This window comes from Struthio camelus, chromosome 1, assembly GCF_040807025.1.
Source record: "Struthio camelus isolate bStrCam1 chromosome 1, bStrCam1.hap1, whole genome shotgun sequence".
NCBI lineage: Eukaryota > Metazoa > Chordata > Aves > Struthioniformes > Struthionidae > Struthio > Struthio camelus.
Window position 1 is genome coordinate 154,128,529 of NC_090942.1, and position 13,700 is coordinate 154,142,228.

At 39.7% G+C, this 13,700-nt stretch overlaps 1 protein-coding gene across 1 annotated transcript; it reads left to right on the plus strand.

Moving 5' to 3' along the window:
• The first annotated feature begins 689 nt into the window (after positions 1-689).
• Positions 690-12,868, plus strand: C1H2orf49 (chromosome 1 C2orf49 homolog). The gene is made up of 4 exons (XM_068925367.1): positions 690-856; positions 3,237-3,403; positions 7,943-8,315; positions 11,337-12,868. Exons 1-4 carry the CDS (start codon positions 716-718, stop codon positions 11,391-11,393), a joined length of 738 nt encoding a protein of 245 aa, XP_068781468.1. The 5' UTR covers positions 690-715; the 3' UTR covers positions 11,394-12,868.
• The last annotated feature ends 832 nt before the right edge of the window (positions 12,869-13,700 follow it).

A 13,700-nucleotide genomic window follows, 5' to 3' on the forward strand; every position in this document is an offset into this window, starting at 1 on the left:
TCTGTTTCCAGCCTTATTTCTGCAATTTATAGCAGACAGACATCGCATACATAAAACACTAAAATAAAGTTTGGAGCAGAAGCCAAGTAAGAGCAGGATCTGTTTTTGCATTCACATTTTTGTATGTCTTTCCATTTTCTGTACTAATTTATCTCTTCCTGCCAACTAGTCTCTCTCTCCACCTGGTGACGTCTTAGACTGGAAACAGTCCAAATTGCTTCACTGGGAAGCATCAGACTGCTGAGGTCCTCCACCCACCCACCCACCCCCCCAAAAGGTTACGCATATTCTACTAGTGTTTCACTTGTCAGCAGCGATTATCCTACACTAAAATCTTAAAAGAATTAGTTGCCATTTACGGACTTTTCCTGATTTTTAGACAGTGGAAAGGCGGGTAGGACTTCACCTCGCTTGCACTTTCCCACAGTAAATCTTTCAATTATTACATCAGGCAGCGATGGAGTTGCATAGAGGCAAAGAGAACAAACTCCCAACAGCGTGCTCTCGAAAAAGCCGCCTTCCCCCGAGGCGCTCCTACGGCCTACGCCGCCTCCTTCGTCCCCACACCGTGCCCAGCGGCGGCCTGACGTCACTGCTCCCCACGTCCCTGCTCCTCACGTCACTTCCAGCGCGAGTCCCTCCTCCCCCTCCTCCCCTCCCCCTCCCCGCCTCGCGGCATTGTGGGAGGCCGGAAGGGGGTCGCCGGGGGAAGAAGATGGCGGCGCGGGGAAGGGGCCGGGTGGGCGGCGGTGGCGAGGAGGAGGAGGAGCGGGGGACGGGGCGCCCGGACGCGGAGCTGCTGTTGCTGCACCCGGAGTTGCTCTCGGAGGAGTTCCTGCTGCTCACGCTGGAGCAGGTGCGCCGGGGCGCCGCCTGGGAGCCAGCCGGGCCCGGCGCCGTTCACCCGAGCCGGGGGAGGAGGGAGCCTGGCGCCTGGCCCTGCTTGGGGGGAGGTTGGGGGGGGGGGGTCGGAGGCCTCCCGAAATTTCCGGCCCTCTCGGTTTTTATGACTCGTCCCCCGTGTTAGACCCGCTGTGTTTGTTTTTCCGCCTCTTCTTCCCTCTGCAGGGAAACGCCCCCCTTCCACTCCATCACCTTTATAGCTCGCTCTTTTCCAGTTTTTCTGTAGTTTTCAATGCTTATACTGCATTTAAGGGGTAAACAAAAAGCCCTCCCCCCCACAACAAACAAACAAAATGTCATCTTCTGTACGCTGGGTCCTTTCTTGAAGGAGGCTTGCAACTGCCCTGAGCAGTGTCTCAGGGTTTTGCAAAGGGACAGTATTTGAGCACCACTGGTGTGGCTGTACAAGTAATTTACCCAAGCTGACATGTCTGTGAGACAGTGTTCACGTTCAGCAGAACTATCTGTGGAAGGATGATGTCTCTTTTGTTAAAGTGGGTCCAGGTTCACCTGATGAATTAAAGGAAATACAGCTTGGGTAATCTATCAAGCTAGTGTTTAGCTCTGCACGACTGGAATATGTGGTTTTGTAGCTAGTTTTGGACCATATCTAGTTTCAGCTGATGTGATTTAAAATACTTGCTGCTGCCTTATTTGGAAACGGAAGTGCACAAAACAAATGGCAACCTATATTTTAGGTTTTTGTGTTAGCTCACTGAATTTTTGCATACTCTTGTACATGTGGCTTACGTATACAAAAGTGTACAGGTTTCAAGCCCATTTCAGCCATCATGAAATAATGATGCTGTTGCCAAATCCAGCAGCTGCTGGATTTGGTCTACTATCAGTGACTTCTAGTGTGCAGGACGGTAGGTTTTTTTTTTTTCCTTTTTAATAAATTTGGCAGCAAGTACCAAAAGAGTTTGCTTTCCTAACCTTATATGTGATTAGAACGAAAACTGAAATTCTGTTGTTACTGATAGTTACTACGAATCTCTCTTAGCTCTGATAAGAGCTACGTATGCTTTGGGAACTGGAGAAGCAAATCTCTGCATCTGGAAGCTTGAACTGCAGTGTGTTCTAGTTGCCTATTTTTAGGAGCATGGTGGAGGGCTCTGACATTGTAGTTGGAAGGTGTGTTTAAGAGTGTACTAAACCATCAGTCATGAACAGTATGTGCATAGTAATCTAAAGACTTTGTTTATTAACTGCTTATACTGGGCATAAATTGCAAGATTTCAGTAGCGGGGGGCTACAGAAGTGACCTGTGTGGGTGGAGGCCATGAACTGCCTTGTACCAATCACAGCTTGGTTCAGCCAACTTGAGAAAAAATGATAACAGCCACTGCGTTCCAAAGCCTCAACCAGTCAGAGAAACAAATGGTGCCTCTGCTCAAACATATTTAAGAAGGAGGGAGCGTCAGCCACTAGGAGCAGGAGACACAAAGGGACGCACAGGAGGTGACACACGAGAAGATCTCTGAAGAGATACACTTGCAGATAACAAAAGTGGTGAGGTGTGTGGAAGGTGATATTTCTGGGGCCACAGCTGGAGACACGCTCACGGAAGGTGCTCCTTGCCAGAGGAGGAGGTACGTCTCCGAAAGGACTACGGCTTGTGGAGGACCCATGCTGGCTCAGGGACGCTCCTGAAGGGACTGTGGCCCGTGGGCCACCCATGCTGGAGCAGAAGCAAATGAGTAAGAAGCAAGGAGCAGTGGAGGAAAATGAGCAAAAAGTAAGGAGCAGCAGAAAGGAAACCATTTAACAAATGCTTGGAAAGACCTTTCGTCCCCCCTTTCCCAGCCTTTAACTTCAGTCAAACACCTCTCCTCCCCACTTCCTGCTTTCATCTCTCCTTGTTTCTGTCACATGTTATGCTCAGTCCCTTTCAATTCCTTTGGTGAAGCAACAAGCAGCACAGGAGACTGTGTCTGTAATGGTTTCTTTCTCCATTATCTCCAGATATCTCTTTGCATATCTCCTCATGTGTCTCCTCAGGTGTGTCCTTTTGTGTTGTCTGCCTTTAGCAGCTGCTTCTTTAAGTATGTTTGAACAGAGGGACCGTGTGCTCCTCTGCTTGAAGTTTTGGTGCCTGATAGGTTGCTCACACAGGTTTTAGAGCCAGCTGGACACAGCTGTGGCTGCTACAGGAAGGTTCATGGTCTTCTCTCATGCAGATCACACCTGTGGCCCCTGCTACCAAAACCCTGCGATATATGCCCTGTACACTTCTTGAGAGTGACTTTTGGAAAATGAAATTAGGCCATTAAGTTGCTTATGCTTTAAATTTACCATAATAGTAGTAACTTTTTTTCCCCCTTTCCCCACAGAAGAATATTCCAGTCGAAAATGATGTAAAGAGGGACAAAGATGGACTCACTGATCTCTATATTCAACATGCTATACCACTGCCTCAGCGTGACTTGCCAAAAAGTAGATGGGGAAAAATGATGGAAAAGAAAAGGCAGCAGAATGAATTGAAAAGTGAGAATAAAAGGTAATTCAGGTTTTGGTGGGATAGATCTGGGGTATGTAGGAAAATGCGTTTAGTTTAGTCTTTAGCTGCCTGATTAATAAAACCTGTACAATTTTTGGACATGTTACCATTTATGGAGAGTGCTGTTCAGATCTTCTGTGTCAAAGCATCAGATCATGCTCCTACAATGACAGGAAAAAGGGGGAGTTGACTTCTTCTGTTGTTGTTGTTATTGTTATCCAAATTTTATTAATGTTATCTAACTTACAGTACTTTCTTTTATGAATGCTTTTAAGATACGTAATGAATTTTTCTTCTTTGTAATTTTCGATGTCACATTATAATTGTTAGACAATAGTCATATTAATATTGCTTAAGAAAAATACCAGTAGCATATTTAACCAAACTGGACCTAGTATAATGGATTAATGGATAATGTATGCTTGCTCACTTGACAGGGTTGATACATGCTGGCGTAGTGGTATATGCTGCAGTAGTTTTGTGTGTCTAAGTCAAATCCAGCATCTCCTTTCTCACACAAGCCTTCTCTCTTGTATTTGAAACCATTGCATTTGTATCTGATCAGAAAGCAAAGTCTTCCTCAGAACTTTATTTTACTGAGTCTCTTCTCTTCCTAACCCTCTCCCTCAGCCAAGACTGACTTTGAAATGTAATGTGCAGTGGCAACTTTCTGACAGCCTATTCTGAGCTCTAGCAGTAAATGCTAAAGGAAGGGTGGACAGAAAGTGTCATTATGCTTTCACACCATTACAGCTTGTTAATTTCATGAGTCTTTTTTAGTCTTATTGAAGTCTCTAGCACAGAAAGAGCTAAACAAATTTTGGCAGTGACTTGTTTAGCAAAGGCTAGGGCACTGAGTTGTTCAGTTTTGTTAGGGTTTTTTTTTTTCCCGTGTGCATAAAAGGTTATAATAGCTCTGTATTTTTGTATTTGTGTTTACAATTTGCTACTTCAAGATAAAAGCATGAGGTCATTGTTCAAATAATAGGACACTACTGATAGGGTAAAATAGCTGCAAAAGTGATTTTTTTTTTTTTTTTTTTTTAATCAGAGAAACAAAGATACCAAGCAGGAATGTTGGAATGTCTGAGAAATGCACACTAAATTTCTAGGTGGGAGAATGGCTTCACCCTGAGTTTGTATGGGAGTTACTAGTTTGGTATGCTAGAACTCAGTCACAGTAAAACCTGTTTAGTATTTGCTGAGAAAGTGGCAAGTAAAAATAGGTTTATTCAGTTTACGAGTTTGCTTTTCTTTACTAGTTACTCTTAGCATTTAACACCTACCATACCAGGCTATTGTTACACAGTTTTAAGATTTTCCAGCAGTTACTGTGTTTGCTTATATTGTATCCTTTCTTCTTGGCAAATATGATGGCAAAATATTTTCTAGAGAGGTATTTTTGGGTTTTATGTTTACTACTGGCATTACTAACTGAAGAGAATTGGGAGTAATTGGGTAAGACAGCCTGGAGAAATTGGGTAAGAGAATTTTAGCACTTTTAGTAATCAAAAATTGCACAGAGAAAACCTCAGTTAAAATGTATTCATGGGAAGAATTGAAGAACTTCAGTCATCTTTTTAGATATTAGGGTATTATTCTTTTTCTCATAGTTGTATTCACCATTAAAGCAAAGTCAGCTTGATCCTATTTTGCAGAGGAGGAAGTAGAACTGGGCGTTCTTGTTTTTAAAAAAAAAAAAAAAAATTCTATGTATTGTGAGTCTGTAAGTGATGTGCAAGTCAAAACTTGGAACTAACCATGCTATTAATACAGTTTAGGATTTAAATAAGGTGCTTCACCATGTGGATAGTTGGAGCTTTCTGAGGAGTTCCTCTGTGGAAAGCATAGCTTTCCAAAGTGTGCTGAAATTAATGTGAGACTTGGGCATTTATCAACAGAACTCAGTAAGTGTGTGTTTGCATGCATCTAATAGTTGCAGATAGGAGGTAAAAACATAATTTTTTTCACTGGAATTTAAAACCCAGTGTTGAATATTGTATTTAGTTTTACTGTTGCTGATTGATGGCATGTCCTAGAAGAGTTTCGGAGCTAGAAGAGTCAGCTGAGCTGCAATAACATGTTGTATGCCTCAATAACACAACTGAGTATCTGAAGTCATAGATGATGGTTTATGCCTCTTAGTTGTACCAGGCTAGGCTAGTACCAGGCTAGGCTAGGCAAGAACTGCGGGGGCATTTTCTGTTGGCTAGTCCTGGTAGTCAGTACCACCTCAGGCCATCCTGATAACATGAGCAATCAGTGAAATGGTGAAAATCCAGATTACTCACGTAAAGAAACTTTTGCTTCATCTAGTAAATCTTGCATTCTTTACCGTGAAGTGCATAGTAAACAGGATGATTAGAGAGCGCGTTCCCTTCAGTCTGGTCCCTGGGGTGGTTAGAGCATTCCTCTGGGATATAGATGCACATTAAAATCTAGGTTTCCCAGAGTGTGTGTTTTATAATAAGGGAAAAGATCTCAAAACAGTTCTTTTCAACTTTTCTTAGCTAGGTTCGGTGTCCTCCCAGTGAAGAGTGCTGGCTCACGTGAGTCCAGCTCTGAAGTTTCATGTGCTTTAAGTAAAGAAATAGAATGTCACATTCAAGGCTCTGCTTTCTGCTCTGTGAGCCCCCTATCTAAAAATTAGATGTGACAATTCTTTATGGTACAGCATCCACATTTTTTTTTTTTTGTATCTTGCCTGAGGTGTTTGTCTGAAATGCTACCTGTGCTGTAGCATATTGTCATTTGTACCAAGTGTTATGATCCTAAAATGACGTTTAGAATAGATAGCAAATAATCCTATTAGAATTGCTGTTAGTTTCTGACTGCCAGTCTTCACCAAGCTGAATGTTTAAAAAAGAATACCTTGATAGGATTTCGTATGTTTTCTCAGTCAGCTTCTTTAACATATGAAGCCAATTTTTTTTGTTTGACATAGTTCATAGGGAAAGGGTGTTAAAAAAGGCTGTTGGGAAGTATGGTCAGTGTCATGTGTTGAATAAATTCTCGGACAAAGCCAAAGTGAGCAATAAGTATCACATTTCATTTTTGAAGTATATATCTTTTTTTTTTAGGCTTTTTCAAGTGAGGTTAATTTAATGATTATGTTAAATAATGTTGTTGTTCAGTGAAACCTTGTCTATGCCTGGCTGAACGTGCTTGGTCTTGGAAGTTAATGACATTCGTGGGAGCTCTCCTAGAAACTGCAGCTACTGTAGTCATAAAGCAGAGCTGCGTCTGAACTCCTGACAAACAAAGGTTTCTCGTCTCTATCACTTCTGGGAACTTAACAAATGGGGGAAAAAATGGGATAGCGTGACATACGTTGTTGTAAAGAATGTGGTAATGTAGAAGCAAACTGGAAAAAGAGCTGAACTCTTGCTTTGTGAGCCCTTAAATTGTTATTCTTTTTCTTTCCCCCTCTTTCAAAAGCCTCCTGGGTTGATGGAAGTTATACGGCAGATATGTGTAATTCCTGTTTTTTGATATGTGAGGATTATCAGCAGCTATTAGTCTAATAATTTTCCAAGTCAGACAAACGCAGCCTATGCTTGCAGTTTCTTTTAAAGTCTGTCGAGATACCTACCATCCAGTATTGTCAGATGCATTTGTTAATTTGAAATTAGTACGTTTCACGGTTGAGAACGTTATAGTTCAACGTTTATTCCTGTGTTTAATCTATGGATGATTAAACAGTAAGTATGTACTGAAAACTGAAATTTCTAAACATTGATATTATATGACAAATAAAAAAGCATCATTCATTAAGTTAAATCTGCACATTCCAGTGACTTTATTTGTGCCGTTCTGGAGCAACACATTTTTAACTCACTCTATACCAGTTTAGAGTTCTATGGCAACTTTGTGCTTTATCCTTTTTTCTGCTTAGTCAGTTTTTTGACGCTACTATTTTGATTTAGCTTGATAGTGTTCTTTTTTTATAAAACGTTACAAAATTGGTCAGCTCTGACTAGATGTAAGCTTAAGAGCGTAAACTAGTCAAAACTCAAAGTCATTAAATCAGCTTAGAGCTCTGATTCAACAACAACTTATTCTGAGGATGGGTGTGCTTTTTTACTTAATGTTTTCACTCCTTGTCTAAAAGACTGTTAGGCTATCTTAATATTATGATTGTGAAAAAATGTGGAGTCAGGGAGATTTAGAAGCATCAGTTCATCAGTTCCTATCTTACAGTTAAGGCAGCTCACGTTTGCCCAAATACTCACCTTTTGAAATACTTCACTCTTATCTCTTGTCTTACTTTGTAATATCTCCAGTGATGTAAGCTCACAGTCCCTGATTGTACAGCTGTAGTTGTCTACCTAGAAAGTTACCTCTCTCCCCCTCCCCCCACCCCCGATATTTTTGAAGCAATTTCTATTGGAGCAGCTAAAAGAGTTTAAGGACAGCGTGTTGCTGAAATATTTTTACTTCAGGCAAGATGGAATTCATTTTCGCTACTTGGGTCTCAGATATACTATTTTTGGATCAGCTAGCTTGTGTTTCTAAGAGTTTTACAATTTGTGTTTTCAGTGTTACGACAGTGGAAGGTTTAAGGAAACGGCCATTAATTGTATTTGATGGCAGTTCAACAAGCACAAGCATAAAAGTGAAGAAGACTGAGAATGGAGCTGCGGATCGCCTAAAACCTCCCCCAGCTGGAAGCACCACCAATACTGTTAGAAGACTATCAGTTACTTCGAATGTCTCAACGTATATTTCAGCCTCCAGTTTATCAGAGGACGCTAAGCTGGAAACTGGGAATAATGAGGCTAAGCAGAACACTATTTCAAAGACTAATAGCAGTGTGTTGGCTAGTCTGAAGGTGTACCCCTTGTCCTCGGTAGCTGGAACTACTGTTGTGAAATTAAAGAGAGCTGTTCCAAAAGAAGAATCAGATTTGGCGGTATGTATGTTCAGAGTTTTGTTTTGCAGCTTATTTTTAATGAAACTTGCAGGAGCCCAAGGTAAATACTTGTAATGGTTTTCAAGATTATTTTGTATTAGAGTAATAACAGAGTCTTTATTTAGAAACAGGCAAAAGAGTAGCTGTTTTGAAAGAGATTAGAAGGAAAGAGAAGAAATGCTTTGTACTTGTTCATGGGAAGCCTCTGTGGGAGAGAGGCAGCTTGGTAGAAAACACACATGTGTTTTAAAATGAATAAATAGGTAATAAAAGGTGGCGCAGGTAGCAGAGTCAAACAACGCACAAATAAAATAACCCTATTGTGTAGGTATGAGAGAGGACACGTAGTACAGAAGAGTGTGTGCAGCCTTAAAGTGAGAATAAGTGGTCTGTTTTGTGGTAGGGAAGAAAAGGATGGAACGATAAACATTTGCAGCAGTCACACTTGAATGGTTGAGTAGGACAAGCTTTCATTTGTCAAAGCGAGGAAAGAGATGTTACAGGAACTGAAGCAACTGATACTGAGAGTTGTAGAAAATATTCTTAAAGTAAAAGAATCATTTGTTTTAAATCTTACATAGGAACAATTGCAAGCTAGAGGTGTGAACTGTGTTTGAAAATGTGGGAAGCTGCCCAGATTGTGGGTTTGAATCAGAACAACAACAAACCGGTTGAGAAGTGAGAAAGCAAAGGTCGGGTGCTCCTTTTCGGCCGTAGTAATTTTGTATGGGTACGTGGGCATCTATGAGGAGATGCGTGCACGCTGAGGTCTTGAACAGAAGGGAGTTGTTCTCAAGGAGGAAGGCTGATCACCAAGCTGTTAACGTGAGGAAAGTAGCTGTTTACCTTTCTGCAAGTTAGATTCAGCTACAAAAAAAAAAAATACGTAGAGGAGAGTCCTGTACCACAGATGGGGACAGTATATGGCTGATGTGCTGAGAGAAGAACTTAGGCAGGACTGAGTTGTGACCTCAGAAGGAAAAAACTTTGAAAGTGTAGGTAATAGTGCTGAACGCAGTTGCAAGTTGAGGAGGAAAATACAGTAATGGTTCTGAATTTTGACAAAGGTGTGATTAGTCTTTAAGAGCTTGTCGATGTGCAAGGAGCAGAGCCAAATAGTGGACCATCTCCTCTTTGAGACATGCTGTGAGGTAGGGATAGACTTTATATTTGTGTTGTGTTCCTTCATGATATAAACGTATTCTACATTAATACAGGGGCTGTTTCACATGTACATTGAAATGTAGATTTTTTTTTTTTTTTTTTTTTTTTTTAGAATAAAACAGGGCCTCAAAGGAGGAAATAGAAACATCTGTTCTAAGTACAACTGCAGGGGGAGTCCTGGATACAGTGTGCAATTACATTAATTGAAATTTTCTCAGGACACCAGACCTAACTTCAGTTGTTCTCTTAATATTGGCTCATGTAGTGCTTTCCATTCATCTCTCTCAAATCCTTTCATGAAAGAATGCGAGTAATGTCCTTATTGCACAGATTGATGAGTTCTTTCAGACTTGTATTAAAAGTAAGTACCTAAACACCTATACTTGTTAGAGCTGTCCTTCAGAACAACCTTTCCAAAAATCATGGCTGAGGCTCTGAATCAAATTTACCCTGGAGAGTTGTTTCCTACTATAAATATCACTATTTTAATACTTAGAACTTTTCTAAGTATTGGCCAGATCAAAACCTGCAGAGCTTTTGAAACTTGATTAATGTATAACATAAAGGTTCTTTATAGTTCATTTAAGTGTTTTGTAGACGTAATGAACATTTTTAAATATATATAACCAGTATTTGAGATTCAAGATCTCTAGCACTTGACTTTTTATCTTAGCCACAATTTATGTTGTTCAAGTTAATACAGATATGTTTAGTCATATGCCTTGGTTCAAACAGATTTGAAGTTAGGCAAATGTGTTGAATTAGACCATAGTGGAATGAATGAATGTTACTTTACTGTCTATAATTAAAGAATGGGGTATTGGATAGTAATTGATGCAGCCAGAAAGCATCGGTGCACTTGGCAGATGTTTCTAGAATGTAAAGGCCAATATATTTTTAGTATAATGACAGTAATGACGATTGCCACCTCAGACAAGTGATTATTTTTTAGCTTTCAAGAAAATCTGAAGTTGTTAGGCTAATACTGGATTATCCTTGTGGTCTTCAAGTCTAACTCCCTACAACCTTTCAGTGGTTGAGATCCACTGGACTGCTGCAAATAGACCTTACACTTAAAATTCTCAAGAATATTATTAGTGTCAGTAAATTTCTAGAACACCCTTCCCCAAACCGCTGTTTGAGAATATACTGTAAAACTTGTGCGTCTGTCTTTGCTCTGCATGTCTGAACAATTAAAGCTCTAATTTCCCAGGTTTTTCTTGGTTTGCATGGTGGAAGGTAGAAGGTAGTTGTTTCACCACTTCAAATCTCCAGTTGTTTTAATTTGAGCTTGATTTAGTGTTTGTGTGTGTTTTTTTTTTTCTTTAAATACGCATTCATCTGAGGGTTAAGCAATTGTTTTGCATTTTTATATAGGTCATTACAAAGGAAGACCTACTTTTTTTTTCCTTCTCTCTCTTTTTGCTATTTGACAAAAGTAAATTGGTGTCTCAGTAGTATTTTTATTTTTCCCTTTTAAGTGTTTTGAGAAGGCAATCGGAAATAACTTTTAAAAGTGTGAATTTTGAAACTCCGGTATGTATCTGTTTCTAAGCTGCATGATTTTCTTATTGAAAGATACTTTTGCATAACTGATTCTAGGACTAAGAAAAGACCAAAAAAAAAAAAAACCACCCTGATTTGCAGACAGTTAAATTTGTTGGCCTTTATTTCTGTCCTCTCTAGAGAAACTCTGATATTTTAACTTTCTCCACAAGATGGCATTAGAAAGCTACTGCAGTAGCATATAGCTAAGTATATCAATAGTCAATACAAAATTTGAGTATTGCAGTTAACTACTAACTTCAAGTTGACGTAACACACCTAACGGTAGTTGTATGTTATCTTCTATTCCAGAATGACCTAAAGCCTACAGAAGCAAAGAAGAAAATCCAGCATGTTACATGGCCATGAAGTAGCAAATGGTGCTCAAAACATAAATGTTACTTCCATATTTTCAATTAGATAAGTCATATTTGAACAGTTTAGTTCACTTCTTTTTAAACCTTACAGGGATTCAGATTGCTGTGAAGTTTTAACAAGTTTAAAATTTCCCTGTTGTAAGCCTGGAGTCATTATCACCAGTCACCTGAAGAGTGTTCACTATTGTACACAAAGTAGTTCATTCCCTCCTTAAAAGGTGGTAGTGTTACAATATACTAAAATCCCCTGCTTTTAGTTCTCAAGGTTATTATAGTTCATCTCCTGCATGTCTCTACAAATCACACATATAAATATTTTTTGTTTTCAGTAAGATTCAGTTTTGATCCACTTTTGGTTAAATGGCTAAAATAGTTATTGAGATTCAGAGTGATCTCAACAGGCTTCTTGGCATCAAAAAGGTACTTAATTTAAATGAAGAGGCAGACCATTCAGCTGACCAGACAGTCTGAGACCAAATTTTTCCGTTTTGTTACAAAGAACAGGAGCGTAGAATTTACAGTTAGGTTAGGTTGGTAATAAGAGATGAACTATGTAACAGCTTTACTTCAAATTGAAGTTTCTCTTATTGTCATGTGAAATAAGAAGTGCACAGATGGAAGCATATTATTAGACTGTCTGAAATGAATCTTGGAGAGGAAGTAATGAATGGATTAGTGCCATGTTCTTTTATATACACGGGCCTATTTTATACATGCATAAGTGTAAAAATGTGCCTGTGTAGCTTGCTTGTTTTCCTTGTTACAATCATGCTTATAAAATATGGGGAAAACATGTGGAACGAAAGTCAGTGCTTTTTTCACTAACTGAAGGTTGGAGAGGAAGAGGAATATTAGTGTATGTAGTCGCACTCTAAAAAAATCTTTACCTTCCCGTCCTGTGATCCTTTAAGGTAAACATTGGTTTTCTGAATGGGTTTCAGCTGGATTATTGCTAGTACCATATGCAGCAGGAATCCGGTTGAGTTGATGAAAACATTTTTCTTAAATTTCAGTGGCTAAGGATGAAGCCAGTTTAGATCTGTTTTAGGTATAGGAGGTAAAGAATAAGAATGCTTCCAGACTTGGTTTAAAAAAATATTCACTTCTGAATGAACTTCAAATTTGAAGAAATCCCAACGTTTGCCTAGTTAACCCACTAAAAGATGCTGTCAGTAGTGAGCTGAAGGCTTGTTTACACTTTAAATATTTAGTATTGAAACTGAAAACTGTAGCCTAATCGTTACTGACAGTTCTCCATTCACTGTTATGACATCAAAGGCACTCCTTGAATGCTGTAAAATGGTAAGAATGTGTGTTTTGAAATACTGTGTGCTGTTTCCCTTTTACTAAACACTTGTGCAGTTTTTGTACTTGAGTACAGCAAACTTTAACGTAATGTACATTTTGTATGTAAAGAGTTGTCTTTTAAGTAGCCTTATCCTATTTAAATAAATTCAGTTAAAAGCAATCTAAGTAGTACTGACTTGTTTTTTGTCATGTAATTTAGCTTGTTCATTTTATGCAGTTACAATTCAGTGGACTTGCAGTGACTAGGACTTAAGGAAAACCTTACAGTGTAGAAGGCTCAATAACTACTTTGGAATTTTAGCAGCAGTTAGAATTGTATGATGGACCAGCAGGTCCTTGCACTATTGTAACAGTCAGGACTTCTGTTTCGGCTGTAGTCTGTACTGTATTTTGTTGTAATTCTGATTGCTAGAAGTGTGTATGTTGGTATCTTTCAAAGAGCAACATGTGGAAGTGTACTGGCATTATAGCCACTATCTTATGACAATAGTATTATTTTCAGGCTGAATTTCCCTGAGGCTTGCCGTGTATTACCTCCCTTTCCCCAGTGCTGGGACCATTCTGCCGTGTGCTGTAACAGTTGCAGGCAGGATGCAAGCCATGCTTTCCTTACTGCCTTCCACTACTCTCTTAAGCTAATAGCAAAGCTTCCTCTCCCAGCAGAGTACCAGAGCAGAGCTGAAGTGTGCTGGGGAGTCACCTGGATCCTAGAGGAGAGTGAGGTATGTGCTCTCTTGCCTTGGGAGGTCTCGGAATAAGAGGGATTTTATGGCTATTTTATTACTACGGCCTTTACAACAGAATGAAGTCACCGAGGGACAGAATTTAGTCATCCAATGAGATTAGATTAGCAAGGTGTGCACTTCAAAAATGTCAGCCAGGCAAGTTCTTCAAATGGTGTACATGGACCAAATCTGGTTTGATGCAATTATTTAGCTTCCTGAATTAACAGGGGAGGAATGACCTATGATCGCTTTAGGCTTGGTACAAA

Excerpts from the sequence above, each read along its gene's own strand:
- C1H2orf49 (XM_068925367.1), top strand. The coding sequence starts at position 716 with ATGGCGGCGCGGGGAAGGGGCCGGGTGGGCGGCGGTGGCGAGGAGGAG. Across the intron at positions 857-3,236 it reads TGCTGCTCACGCTGGAGCAG|AAGAATATTCCAGTCGAAAA; the intron begins GTGCGCCGGGGC and ends CTTTCCCCACAG. Across the intron at positions 8,316-11,336 it reads AAGAAGAATCAGATTTGGCG|AATGACCTAAAGCCTACAGA; the intron begins GTATGTATGTTC and ends CTTCTATTCCAG.